This window comes from Erinaceus europaeus, chromosome 13 (genome assembly GCF_950295315.1).
Source record: "Erinaceus europaeus chromosome 13, mEriEur2.1, whole genome shotgun sequence".
In the NCBI taxonomy this organism is placed as follows: domain Eukaryota; kingdom Metazoa; phylum Chordata; class Mammalia; order Eulipotyphla; family Erinaceidae; genus Erinaceus; species Erinaceus europaeus.
The window spans coordinates 86,147,035-86,159,942 of NC_080174.1; the positions used below are offsets into that span (position 1 = coordinate 86,147,035).

Here is a 12,908-nt window from a genome sequence, read left to right on the forward strand (position 1 = left end):
GGTAATTTAAGATCCCCTACAGATAGGAACTGTACCAGCAGTGGGCAACACCAGTCAGGCCAATCACCTCAGCCGTCTCTGGACCACCCCCATTACTTGCTGCTCCCAAGAGTTTCCTTACCAGGATCAGTGCCTCTGAATTTAATATGCTCCAACGCTGATAAAAATTGCCTTTCTTCCAGTTCTTTCTGAGGAGGTGAAAATCCTAGTTTAAAAAAAAAAAGCTCCATTTTTACAAGTGTTTTTGATATGAAAAATAAAGTTGGTATCAATAGCTGTTGATGACAACAGTCTTGGCTTGTTGTGGCCAAGTTAACTGCCTGGAGTGACTTGCCTGCCTCCCTCCCCATGATGCCCATGTGTTCTCCATTAGATTTAATCCTCCGATCCCTGCCTAACTCCAAGCCTATAGAAAGCATTTACTGTTTGTTCAGTGATTTATAATGTGGGTCAGCTGAGATGCTTTCAGTTCTTCTATTTCAGCTGAAATTTCTTTGAATAAATGATTTGCTCAAAGACATTTAAGTTCTTTGGATGTAAATAATTTCCTTACCTCCAAAATGTCCAAAAGTCCTAATATTTCTGTCACCTCTGGTGCTGTTTCAATATTTGGGTCCTCTCTTGTTTGCCCCTGTATTACTGATTCATCCTGCCTCTACATGGACACAGAACTCACTGACCCTGAGCACATATGCACTCTCATCAAGTAATCCAAGTGGAATCATCTCCTAATTAAAAAAAAAATATTAGTGATTTAATAATGATTATTAAGATTGTAAGATAACAGGTACAATTCCATACACTTTCACCACCAGAATTCTTTTTTAAATTTTTTTTAATATTTATTTTATTTTTTCCCTTTTGTTGCCCTTGTTGTTTTATTGTTGTAGTTATTGTTGTTGTTGTTGTTGGACAGGACAGAGAGAAATGGAGAGAGGGAGGGGAAGACAGAGAGGAGGAGAGAAAGATAGACACCTGCAGACCTGCTTCACCGCCTGTGAAGCGACTCCCCTGCAGGTGGGGAGCCGGGGTTCGAACCGGGATCCTTATGCCGGTCTTTGTGCTTTGCGCCACCTGCGCTTAGCCCGCTGTACTACAGCCCGACTCCCTCACCACCAGAATTCTATGTCTCATTCTCTCCATTGGAAGTTTATCTATTCTTTATCCTTCTGGGAGTATGGACCAAAATTCTTTATGGGGTGCAGAAAGTGGAAGGTCTGGCTTCTGTAATTGCTTCTCCACTAGACATAGGAGTTGGCAGGTCGATCCATACCTCCAGCTTGTTTCTATCTTTCCCTAGTAGGGTAAGGCTTTGGAGAGGTGAGACTTTGGGATACATTAGTGAGGCTGTCTGCCCAAGGAAGTCAGGGTGAATCATAGCAGCATCTGCAATTTGGTGGCTGAAAGGCATTAAGATAATAGAGCAGGACAAATAGTTTTTATAAACCAGAACACAAAGGTAGGAATAGAGCAGATGAAACTAGGGGTCTTCATGTGAGAAGAAGCTAGAAGTCTATTTTAGGCATGTTCCAATGGGCCCATGACTTTAGTAATTTTTGCCTGAGCCTGATAGATGTTAACATATAGATGGGTTAAAAATATTGTCTGGGAAGATGGTGTCAGAGTTGAGAATAGGGCTAGAAAGCTGGATTAGAGCAGAGAGTACAAAGGAAACATAAGGAAATCATATAAACACCATGAACTGTTTACCCGTGCATCTGACCTAGCACCCATATATATTCATATTTCTCCCAATTTTGTAAAGAGAGTCGGTACAGGTGAACAGTCACAGCTAAGAGCCCAGAGTGTGCCCCCGCCAACTCTCTACATTTCCACTATCCTCTTCCTTCTCTTCCTCCTCTTCTTGTTCCCCCTTTTCTGCTCTCAGCTGCCACCTATAATGTAATGTCATTACCTGATCCTGTCTGCTAAATAACTGTTACAGTCAAACTTCTCAAGATTTCATAGTTCACTGCAGACATGTGATTTAAAAAAATATTTATTCTCTTTTGCTGCCCTTTTTTTATTGTTGTAGTTATTGTTGTTGTTGTCGTCGTTGTTGGATAGGACAGAGAGAAATGGAGAGAGGAGGGGAAGACAGAGAGGAGGAGAGAAAGATAGACACCTGCAGACCTGCTCCACCGCCTGTGAAGCGACTCCCCTGCAGGTGGGGAGCCGGGGGCTTGAACTGGGATCCTTACGCCGGTCCTTGTGCTTTGCGCCACAGGCGCTTAAACCGCTGTGCTACCGCCCGGCTCCCAGAAACGTGATGTTTTAATACAGATAATAGAGGTTCAGTCTAAGCACAATTCTGGGATCCAAGTTAGCAAAGTAACATTTTTCTAGCTTCTTGTGAATTAAAATAAGAAGTTACAGTGACTACTTCTTGTTTCTCTGGTCTTCTAGTTCTTCCAGTTCAGTTTTCCAGATCATAATAATATGCTGTTTTATATTGCTACAAATTATAATTGAAAAGCGGAAGGTTTGCGATCCTAGTGAAGACACATCAAGGAAGACAGCAAAATTATACCAAACACTCTCAATTCCTTAGTATGCTTAGTAAGCTGTAACCAGCATCTGTTATATAGAGAAGTTCTTCATTCTCCATCACCTAAGTAAGATTAGGAAGATCTACCGGTAGTTTGATATTTTATCTGAGACTGAGTCTGGATGGTTAAGTAATGTGTTCCAATCAAAAATCGAATTAAAGTCTGGATACCCTGATTCATCCTAAAGTCTCTACTCCTAACTAGGGCAGCAAAATGCCCTATGGCAGCAATAAACGAATAATCTGAAACTGTAGTTGTCAGAATGAGCCATTGAAAATAAGCGTTACCTTCCATTTCCTGCTGTCTGAGAATCAAAAGAGCAGTAAACAGAAATGTGGAAGGAAGTCGTGATTCTCAAAGTGTTTTGAAAAAAAAAATACCCTGCAGGTCTCTTCTTCGAGGGGATGTTCAAAACCACTCCTGGGGAGCGAAGAAGGCAAATTGGTTTGCAGTCATTGTGATCCAATTATGTAGGAAGAGCTGAGTGGAGAGACCTACTGAAATTTCCCCTCAAGAGAGGGAGGAAAAGCACGGGATCCGAAACCAACACTATTTGTACTTCCGTTTTTAGTGCGCATGCTCCCCTCTCTTCTCAAGTCAAATATCACTCACCGGCCTCATTTGTTTGGGTTAATTTTTGATTAGCCAGCCTTGCTGGGTTGGGAACTGGGGAAGTGGAGGAGAAAAGTGATTCGTGAGTTTTGTTTAGCTTTAGTCTATGTGGCAAGAATGGTTTCTTTTCCTAATAACTATCAATTTCTTTTTGTTACAGAGGCTCACCAGATAGAGATGGAATTGTAAGTATTTATATGACTATTTTTAGTAGACTTGCACTTCAATATTTGTTATGCTTAAATGTCTTACAGTCCCTTTTTTTTCTGTAGGGAAAATAGCTTAAATGACTTTTCAGAATTCTAATTATTGTAATTTCTGTAGCAATTGTATGGGACATAAATGGAGTCTTGGTCAAGTTAAACTTATTTATCACATTTACCTAAAGGCTGGCCCCAGAGTAGGCGATCAAACCAGTCATCAATATGGTGGGTCAAGAGCCAGACAGTTCCTGCAGGGCTTGCTACCATCAACTGTGATTTCATTTCCAATTTAATGGCATAAAAGCTCATTATGGGAGAATGTTTTTCTCCAGCAGAGGCCACAAAGTCATAATGGAGCTCAGAGCCAATAAAATTGAAGGAAGCTATTCCCTTTTCATAGTTCAGTTGCAGATACATTTTCTCTATTAAATTCACAAGTAGAGAATGGTTTTAAAAACCACTTATTCCTGAATTTAAAGCCTGAAGGAGGAAGAATGTGTCCACAGAATTTAGATTTGACAATAGCTTGGACTTCTCTCTCACCATCAGATTTTTTGCCTTTCAAAGAAGTCTGCAATGCAAGGGATTGGCTTTGAATTTATCTGAACTGTACTTAATGGAGTGTGCTCCAACTTCTAAAATGACTTCCTTCAAATCTAAATCAGATGTCTATTCAGAAGGTTCAAAAGAACAGCTGTTGCTGAAAAAAAAAAAAAAAGGACTCACATGAAGCTCATTGGGCTGAATTGGGAACTAAAATAAATTGGTTAGTCAAAAATATTGTTTTGAAAAATCACCCATTCTAATATTATAGCTAAATTGGGATGCTGATTATGGCCATAGCATTTTTTCCTCCACACTTGACTGAAGGTTCTTAGCTTTGGGGTGCCTTTTGCATTCATGTAGTTCTCACCATAAAATGTAAACAAATAGACTGAAATTGATGGGACATTGGGTAACACTATAATCAAGGCTCTATTCAGCAGGGGAAAAAAAAGAACCAGAAGACTCAACTTCTCCTCACCTCTTGCTTCTGGCTCAGAGCCCTCTCCTTAAATCTGTCTCAGGTACTCTTTGCTTCCATGTCCTCTCTTAGCTCCTGTCTCGGTCCCCTCCCTGAATCCTCTCATCCTTTCCATTTCGATATGCTAGAGAAATTTCTGTTGGCTATTGTTTCCTCTCCCTGCTTCTCCCAGACTGGTTGCTATTTCTTGCTTTTCTTTTCTTTTTTTTTTTTCTCCTGCCATACTCAGTCTTGTTATTTCACTTTCCTCTAAACCCCCTACCTCCTTGTTCATTGTCCTTGAGACCTCTTTGTCACCTCAGCATCCTGTCCTTTGCTTTTCTATAGACTACCAGTTGAACTCTGGTTTCATATGCACCCAATGGTTGAAACAGTGGTTGCATCAGGGAGCTATGAGTAGGTAGCTAGCAACAGGAATAGGCCTAGTCCTAGCTTTGTGGACTTACTCAAATTTGGAACTTCACACAAGCTGTTCAAAGTCTCCTTCAGTGCTATCTATGCCCTCTTAGTCACTTCACTACCTATACCATAAATGTCATGAGTATCAGGGATAAGGAATTACTTCATCGTTTTTTTTCTTGGGAAACAATACAGACCTCTTTTTAATTTTTTTTAAAGTCCTATTCAAAATAAATGTCTTTTCCTCAGAAACATAGTGAGCCATTTTCTAGGTAATTGGAAATTATTACATGGATACTAATTTTATCATTTGGACATGTTCTTCATTCAGTGAGGCACCAAATTTGAGAAGTCCTGTTCATTGCCATTTCTGTTTTTATTGAATCCTTAGGAGTGTCAACTGGATTTTCTTTCAAACTCAAACTAATTTCTTTAAGACTTTTGGTTGTGTCCGTCTATACAGATAGTTGAATTTCTTAATTATGCCTTCTGGATGTGAGAAGCTAAAATTTACAGTTTCAGTGATATGGCTCCACAGACTATAGGTTGTGACGCACCTACTTAAAACTGAAAAGCCATTTTGTAAATTCAGAGACTGCACACTAGGCTTAATATACTGATGTGTTCTTTATTTCTCAAAGCCAAAGAATCCTACTTCCAGTGACAGTATGTTGACGCCTAGTCTACAGAATCTTTTTTGAATAATGTTGCCTGTGCGAAGGTGACTTTCCTTGCTCCTCAATGACTATGATCTTGTCCCCAAAAGAGTTGCCTGTTGTGATGTCCAAGACATTTTACAGCTGTGTTATGACCACACTTTCTACACCAGAGACAAATGCAAATTTGTACAAGGTGCAATTTTAACACTTGTGTTAACCGTTCACATTTCTGTACAGACATATCCTGGAATACTTGTGGGTCATGGTGTTGCTGTGATCGAATGACTGTTCATCCTGAATATGTCTGCAGGAAAGGGTTCCAATTAAGATGTCAACTGTGTGTGCCATATTTATTAACCCCAGAATGACTTTCAACCAGGGGGAAGTGTGACAGGGCTAGATGTTTTAGAAATAGAAATGTTCAGTCCTGGTGTCTGTTCTCTACCTGTAAATGCAATGCTGGGTGAATGAAGACTAATTTCTCATTACTCCTACCACCCAGCACACGGGCTTCCTCCTTTCTTGTTTCTTCTTCCAGCCGAGTCATTGCTGGTCTGCTGAATAGAGCCTCATTATGGGCCCCAAAGTCCACTCTTTGCTTAAGAAACCCTGCCAAGATAGGCAGGGCCTACAATTTGACCTAGACATTGTTTCTTCTATGGTATGTTTGCTGATTCCATGTGATTCTTTATATGTGTATTGAACAAACCAATCCTTTAACGACTTTTTTCTACATGAAAACAATGAATTTCAGCAGCCCAGCCCACACGAACCACCCTACAATAGCAAAGCAGAGTGTGCGCGTGAAGGAGGAAAAAAAGTTTCGGTAAGGAAACAGATTTTAGTTTAAAATTTCCAAGGGTTATAATAGCAGTGAGCGACATCCAGTTTGAAAATTGGAAGAAGGAAAAAAAAAAGGAAAGAGGAGCATTTTTTTTAAACTTTGTTTAAGATGACATCTTACTTCCATTACTTTTTTAGTCCTTGGCCAATGATTAAATGGGCAACTGAGACTCAATATTTTAATATCTAATGGTACTTTAAAATAATGACCAGATATTAAAAATTATGTATGATTTCTTTTCCTTAGACCAAAAAAAAAGTTATTCATTTTTTTTAAGTAATCTGCTACCTATATAAAAAAAGCCCAACCTTTGTTTATAATATAAGCATCATCATATAAATTGAAAAAATGGTTTGCTAGGAGAAATACTAGCTCAGTAACATTGGGAATTTGGAAGAATCCAGATGAATGGGGGAGACAGCCTATTATAGACCAAAGGATGTCAAATTTGGGCCTAGACTGTTCAGTAGCTATAGATGTATTGTACAATATGGTGGCCATATGTGACTATTTAATTTCATTGCACTTGCTGCATTTCAAATGCTCCAGAGTTACATGTAGCTAGTGGCTACCATCCTGAAAGGCCCACACATGGAACATTTCCATTTTAAGTTACATTCTTTGGACAGTACCATTCTGTACGATTTCCTAAAAAAAGAATGGAGCCTACCTCAGAGGCAGAAAAATAATATTTATGTCATTCCACATATGTGTTAACTCCCCCCCCACCCAAGGATCATAACAAACCTTGAAAAAGAGGAGCATTCGCAGTGAACATTGAGGATATTGATAAATATATTTATTTGCTGCATGTATTCATTTAATCTATCATATTATATGTGAGAGTAAAATAAGCCTGACAGAAGTAAAAAAATGACTTTGAAAATAAGATTAACATTGCTGTGAGCCTTAGTTATCTTTAAATTACAGTCATAGATTCAAGTTGTCAGTGTTCTCAATTTTTAACACTGAGTGTTGAATTTTAGTAAACATTGAGGGAAGAAAGGGATATATAACTCCACCTCCAAGAGGAAAAAAAAGTAGTTTTTATGTTGGCAAATCACCAGTATATCTTATAGAATTAAGCCTGATTTTTTTTTCAATGATAGTCTCCTTTTATTTAAAAAACTTAATTTAATTTGGATTGAGACAGAAATTGAGAGGGGAAGGGAGATAGAAAGGGAGAGAGACACCTGAAGCCCTGCTTCACAGATCATGAAGCTTCCTACCTGTACGTGTGGGTGAGGGGCTTGAACCAGGTCCCTCTGTATTTTATGTACATACCCATCAGTTACCTCATCACTCTAATATTCATCTTTGCTGCTTCAAAGTTATCCATCTGAAAATTAGTAGAGCCATTACCTTCACTATTATTCCTACTTCCCCTAAGCAGTTAAACCAAGAGAATTTTTTTTCTTGGCATTTGATAAGGATCTTTTCAAATAGGCTCAAAGCCTAGCTTTATCTTGATTATTTCTGTTGTGAAACCAACTCTGTCTGTCAGCGCTCAGGAGCATGACTGAAGCCAGATTGCTAGTCTCTGTTAAAAGCTGGGTGTGTGTATATGTTTTGAATATCCACACAAGGAATGTACTGTTACAATGCATTGTTCCTGTTTTGTCATCACATTTAAAATGTTCCCCCCCCCACCTTTTTTTTTAGAGAAATTTTATTTTCATAGATTTTGCTTTCTCCAGCCCATTCTTCCATTAGTTTCCATGGAGACTAGGAAATTTTCACTGAGCCCAAGTCTAGAAAATTGAGGGATATTTTTTTTAACACAGAATATTAAATATATGTTGTCTGGGAAGAAACACAGAGAAACAGACAATTTGTTCAGCTGATAGGGAAACCATCTTGGCTTTGAAGCTATTTGTTAAACTGTAGAGCCTTGAAGATTTGAAGCAGTAATCAGCCTTATCTTCTGGGGTTTTAGCTAATAGTTCTTTGTACCAAAAGCTGTTTAAAAACAGAAGAGAACTGTCACAGCAGTCATAAACTGCTCACAAAATTCACGAGTTTAATTTTTTAGAATCAACTTAATCTGATTTCTAATTAGTATTAATTAAATTTATATCTGTATGTACTACATATGTTTTCTAAAGATAGTTTTGTGAAATTTGCAGAGACGCAATAGGCAAAAAGATTTATAAATGAGGAATTTTTTGAAAGAACGGAAGTATGACTAAAAGAAACTTGAAACCTTGCCCTTTGGAGAGATCTCTTATTAGATAGAAAATCACTTAATAGACCATCTTCTCAACAGTAGCTTCATAGCTTTTGCAGATGCTGAACTCATGTGGCAGGCTTTTAAACTTACCTTTGTTCACAGTAGAAAGAATATGACTAATGTAACTTAGGAATGACTAACTTAAGGAAGAAAATTCTATGGAAAGATTAAAATCAGGTAGTCTGAGTATATAATCTTTGTCAAGGGCAGGCAAAAGGAAGGGAGGCATAGATTCCATGTACCTGGGTTTTGATCTGTGGAGAAATAGCTAAAGTCTTGTGTGTGTGCATTCTAGTGCAGTGGCAGCCTATAGTAAGAGAAAGAACTTGCACACATTAGCTACTCCTTATTTCTTCTTATTAAACTATTGGCAGGTCTTTAAATATCTAATCAATACTTAGTATTAATCAATGCTGATGGTTAGTGTATTACCTCAGGTTTGGTTTGCTAGTAATCCTATATTTATTCTTCTTCCTGCGTGGCAAACTAAGTGTTAGCTGTTTGCTTTAGGACAGCTTCATTTATGATTCCAAATTTAAGGTTTCTGTCCTTCTGCCTCATGTGTCATCATTTGATATGTGTTGTTGTGAGATGTGACTGCTCTGTGAAATACCATTGCTCCATGTGGCAGGAATACAGGAATGTAGTTCCATGGACTCTGTAATACCAACCTCATTTTGTATTTCTGTCCTTTTTTAGAGAAAGTAGAGTCTTAGCCATTTGTCTAGATAGTGCCACACCCTCCTTAGAAGCGTATGTTCTGGTTTAGGATAATCCTAAAAGAGAAAAGCTGATGTTAGAAAAGCTGATCTTACAGTGATGCTTGATCATGGTAGCAGAGGCTGTATGGATGACAGAAATCTATTAGTCAACCTTGAATTCTACTTTAACATTCCGATAACAAAAAGAAAAGTCACAGGGGTGATAGCATATTGGTTGGGCTCAGAGGTCACAGGTTCAATACCCCATGCTGTCATAAGCCACCGCTGAGCAGTGCCCTGGCAAAACAAAGAGAAATAAGACGAGTAGGAGTAAATATCAGTACTATTTTCACCTAGAAGGTAAATTGTCTAACTTAAACTTGATTTCTCTACAGCCTACCAAAAGCTGGTTAAGAAGACCAGTTGACTCAGTGTTAGAAAAGTTAGAGGTCAATAATTTGGATAAATACTCTTTGGATATGTATAAACTAATTGTAGATGAGAGCAGCATGGAAGCCAGACTTATATGTATGAACAAAGAGAGGAAGAAAGATTCCCTGAATTTTTGAAGGCAAAGACGCTTCAGTTATAATGTAGGTACGACAAAGACTTCAGAAACTGAATAAAATCTATGGAGCAACTTTTAATAGCCTCATGTGTGGGTGTCCTCCAGCCCTCTGTGAAGTAAGTGTGTAACCTCTTATATAGTATCAGGGCAGCTGAATTTATCATTCAGTGACACCAATGTGGTTGCTTAATAGGCTGCTTAATTTCTTCCCAGTGCTGGATTTTGATATCTCATATCTAAATACAGATAAGAGTTAAGTGTTCTTTATTCCTTCTTTTATTTTTTTCTTTCACTCAAATGTTTCTCGTCTAAATTTAATTTCCAATTTATTATAGAAAAAAAGCAATGGAGCACCAAATGGATTTTATGCAGAAATTGATTGGGAAAGATACGTGAGTATCAGAAAATTATTTTTCTTTGTTCAGCATTCTATGACTTAAAAATAAGTTGAGAAATTCTCTTGATGAGACAGAAATGAGTGAAACGTTTTTCCATCTCCTTAGGAAGTGCCTCTCCAAAAAAAAGAAAAAAGAGAGAGAGAGAAAATTGGAGGTCAGAAAAGTTACACTCTTCTAACTCCTAGATTCCAAAACATTCACCTGCTGACCTCATTACCTGGTCCTCTCAGAGCTGTTTTCAAGTTTACCATATTATTGATGTTTTCAAGATTTCAATTGTGTAGAATCTACCACTTCTTCCCATTTTACCTGAAATTGAAAATCGCTTACAAATCGCATACTGAAAGATGCTTCCGTATATTAAGATATTTTTTTCTGAATAGGTAATCTTTCTTACCTAAAGGTAGTTTACTCCTTGGTTATTTTATCAGTACATAAATATACTGCCCGGTACTCACTTGTAAAAGTTAAAATGCTGGCCTCTTAGAAAAAAGTGTAATGTGCGTAATGTCTATACCCTTAAGTAGAAGGTTGTAGGAGAAAAATGCATAAGTCTGTTATTCTCAACAAAGTAACTGATTACTATGTGTTTGGGTTTTATAGAATTCGCCTGAACTGGATGAAGAGGGTTACAGCATCAGGCCTGAGGAACCTGGCTATATCCTTTTGTTTAATTTTTATTTTCTCTCAGGAAACAGTATGATGCATTTAGATTTTGCAGATCAAATCCCGTTCTTAATATTAGAATGAGTAAACATCACAGAGAACAGCCTGATCACTAAACCAATGCAGCATTCTGCCTTGCTCTATTCATAGAAAAGAGAGAAAGAGGAAAATGTGCTGTAAACAGTTGTGCAGAATGTGGACACCAGGCCTTCTGGTAAAGCCTGAAAGGGCAGCCATTGACAGCGACTAAGAGTTTTAACTTGTCTGATTCACACAAATCATCTCTGGGCAGCATAGGTCCTACTTTGAGGCACTTAAAACTCAGCAAAAGTTGACCAGAGTGACCCTCCCTTCTGTAGACAGACTCAAGAAGGCCTGTCAGAGTGTGTGTGTGCTAAGTAGCACCCAACAAATGGTCAACTTCAGCAAGAATGTATTATGTCATCATCATTGTTGCCTGAAATTTACCATCCTTATTCATGTTCTGCACAAAGGCCAATAAATATTTCCCCTGCTTTCCCATTTCATGTTTGTCTACCTGGCTTGGTTTTCTGCCCTTTTAGGATACCTTTACTGCAACTAGGCTGTAGTCACTTTTTTTTTTTATGCTCATTGCCTCCCAGTTATATATCTTTAATTGTGTTCTACCTACCAAAGGAAAACACTTTTATTCTTCAAGTGAATCAGAGGAGGAAGAAGAATCACACAAGAAATTTAATATCAAGATTAAACCATTGCAGTCAAAAGACATTCTCAAGAACACAGCCACAGTGGCTGAGCTGAAGGCATCAATAGGCAACATTGCCCTTTCCCCATCACCAGTGGTGAGTGATGCTTTATGTCAAGCTTTCACTGGACAGAAAGGTGCATCTTACTCATCCAGGCTAAGTAAATCAGAAACTCTTCAAAAGGAAGGGTGCATATGGTCATCACTGTATGAGTACTGGAAGCCTCAAACTGTTAACTTCCAACTTTAGGAACTTGGGCTCATTTTATACTGCACTTCTCATGCTTTTCAAAATGGCAATGATGTATGGGGCTGTATTTCTTCTTGGCTCATTTTCTTAAGAGCATTTTAAAAAGAAGGAAAAGAATAATGAAAGATTATCCAGACTTACCGTGGAAGCCATTTAAAATGATATGAAGTTACCACATGATGTAGCAATGCTTTTAAGACATGTTTTAGCAATCTTCTGAATGTTTTATTGTATAAAAATTCATGGGAATAAAAATAATTTTCCTTTAAAAACAAAGAAAAAGGGAGTTGGGCGGTAGCACAGCGGGTTAAGCGCAGGTGGCGCAAAGCGCAAGGATGGGTGTAAGGATGCGGGTTTGAGCCCCCGGCTCCCCACCTGCAGGGGAGTCACGTCACAGGTGGTGAAACAGGTCTGCAGGTGTCTTTCTATCCCCGTCTTCCCCTCCTCTCTCCATTTCTCTCTGTCCTATCTAACACCGACAACAACAATAAAAAACCAAGGAAAACAAAAGGGAATAGATAAATAAATAGTAAAAAAAAAATTTTTAAAAACAAAGAAAAAAAATTTAAAAAAACATTTTCACTACTATACTCACAAAAGATATTTATCTAAAATCAAAAACTAGCTGCTGGAATTTATAATCCTCATGACATTTTATTATCAGATTGCTACATATAATCATCTTTCAGATACCTCCTTTATACGGATGGCTTATTTATTTCAATTTTTCCCATAGTTTATACTTGCTTCTGTCAATTCCCTTCTATTCCAATTCTTTAGTTGCTAAATTCCAAGTTTAGACACTTATATTCTCTTCTACATATTATTGGGTAAATCCTACAATTACTTTAAAAAGATAGTTGTGAAGACCAGATAAGGGCTTTCAAACTAGATGCTAAAATGTTCTTGGCATCTTCTTTAGAGAGATGGGATTCCCCTATAGCACTTTGGGGGTCCTTGTGTATGATGATAAGAATGAGGGTGAGAGGGTGCTAAGGGGGAGAATGTTTTGTAGACAATCACCACAGGAAGATGAGAGACTAAATCTGTCAGTAGCTGTTCTATCATCAATTAGTCC

General features: G+C 38.1%; 1 protein-coding gene across 5 annotated transcripts in view; it reads left to right on the forward strand.

Moving 5' to 3' along the window:
• SGIP1 (SH3GL interacting endocytic adaptor 1) overlaps positions 1 to 12,908 on the forward strand; it is a 217,906-nt gene that overhangs the window by 89,257 nt on the left and 115,741 nt on the right. For 4 of the 5 annotated variants that reach the window (XM_060206371.1, XM_060206368.1, XM_060206369.1 and 1 more), the window contains exons 3-7: positions 3,322 to 3,346; positions 6,201 to 6,272; positions 10,125 to 10,181; positions 10,791 to 10,845; positions 11,502 to 11,677. In XM_060206371.1, coding sequence (XP_060062354.1) covers positions 3,322 to 3,346; positions 6,201 to 6,272; positions 10,125 to 10,181; positions 10,791 to 10,845; positions 11,502 to 11,677 — 385 coding nt within the window. The remainder of the gene's footprint in view (positions 1 to 3,321; positions 3,347 to 6,200; positions 6,273 to 10,124; positions 10,182 to 10,790; positions 10,846 to 11,501; positions 11,678 to 12,908) is intronic. The other variant, XM_060206367.1, reaches the window with a different exon arrangement.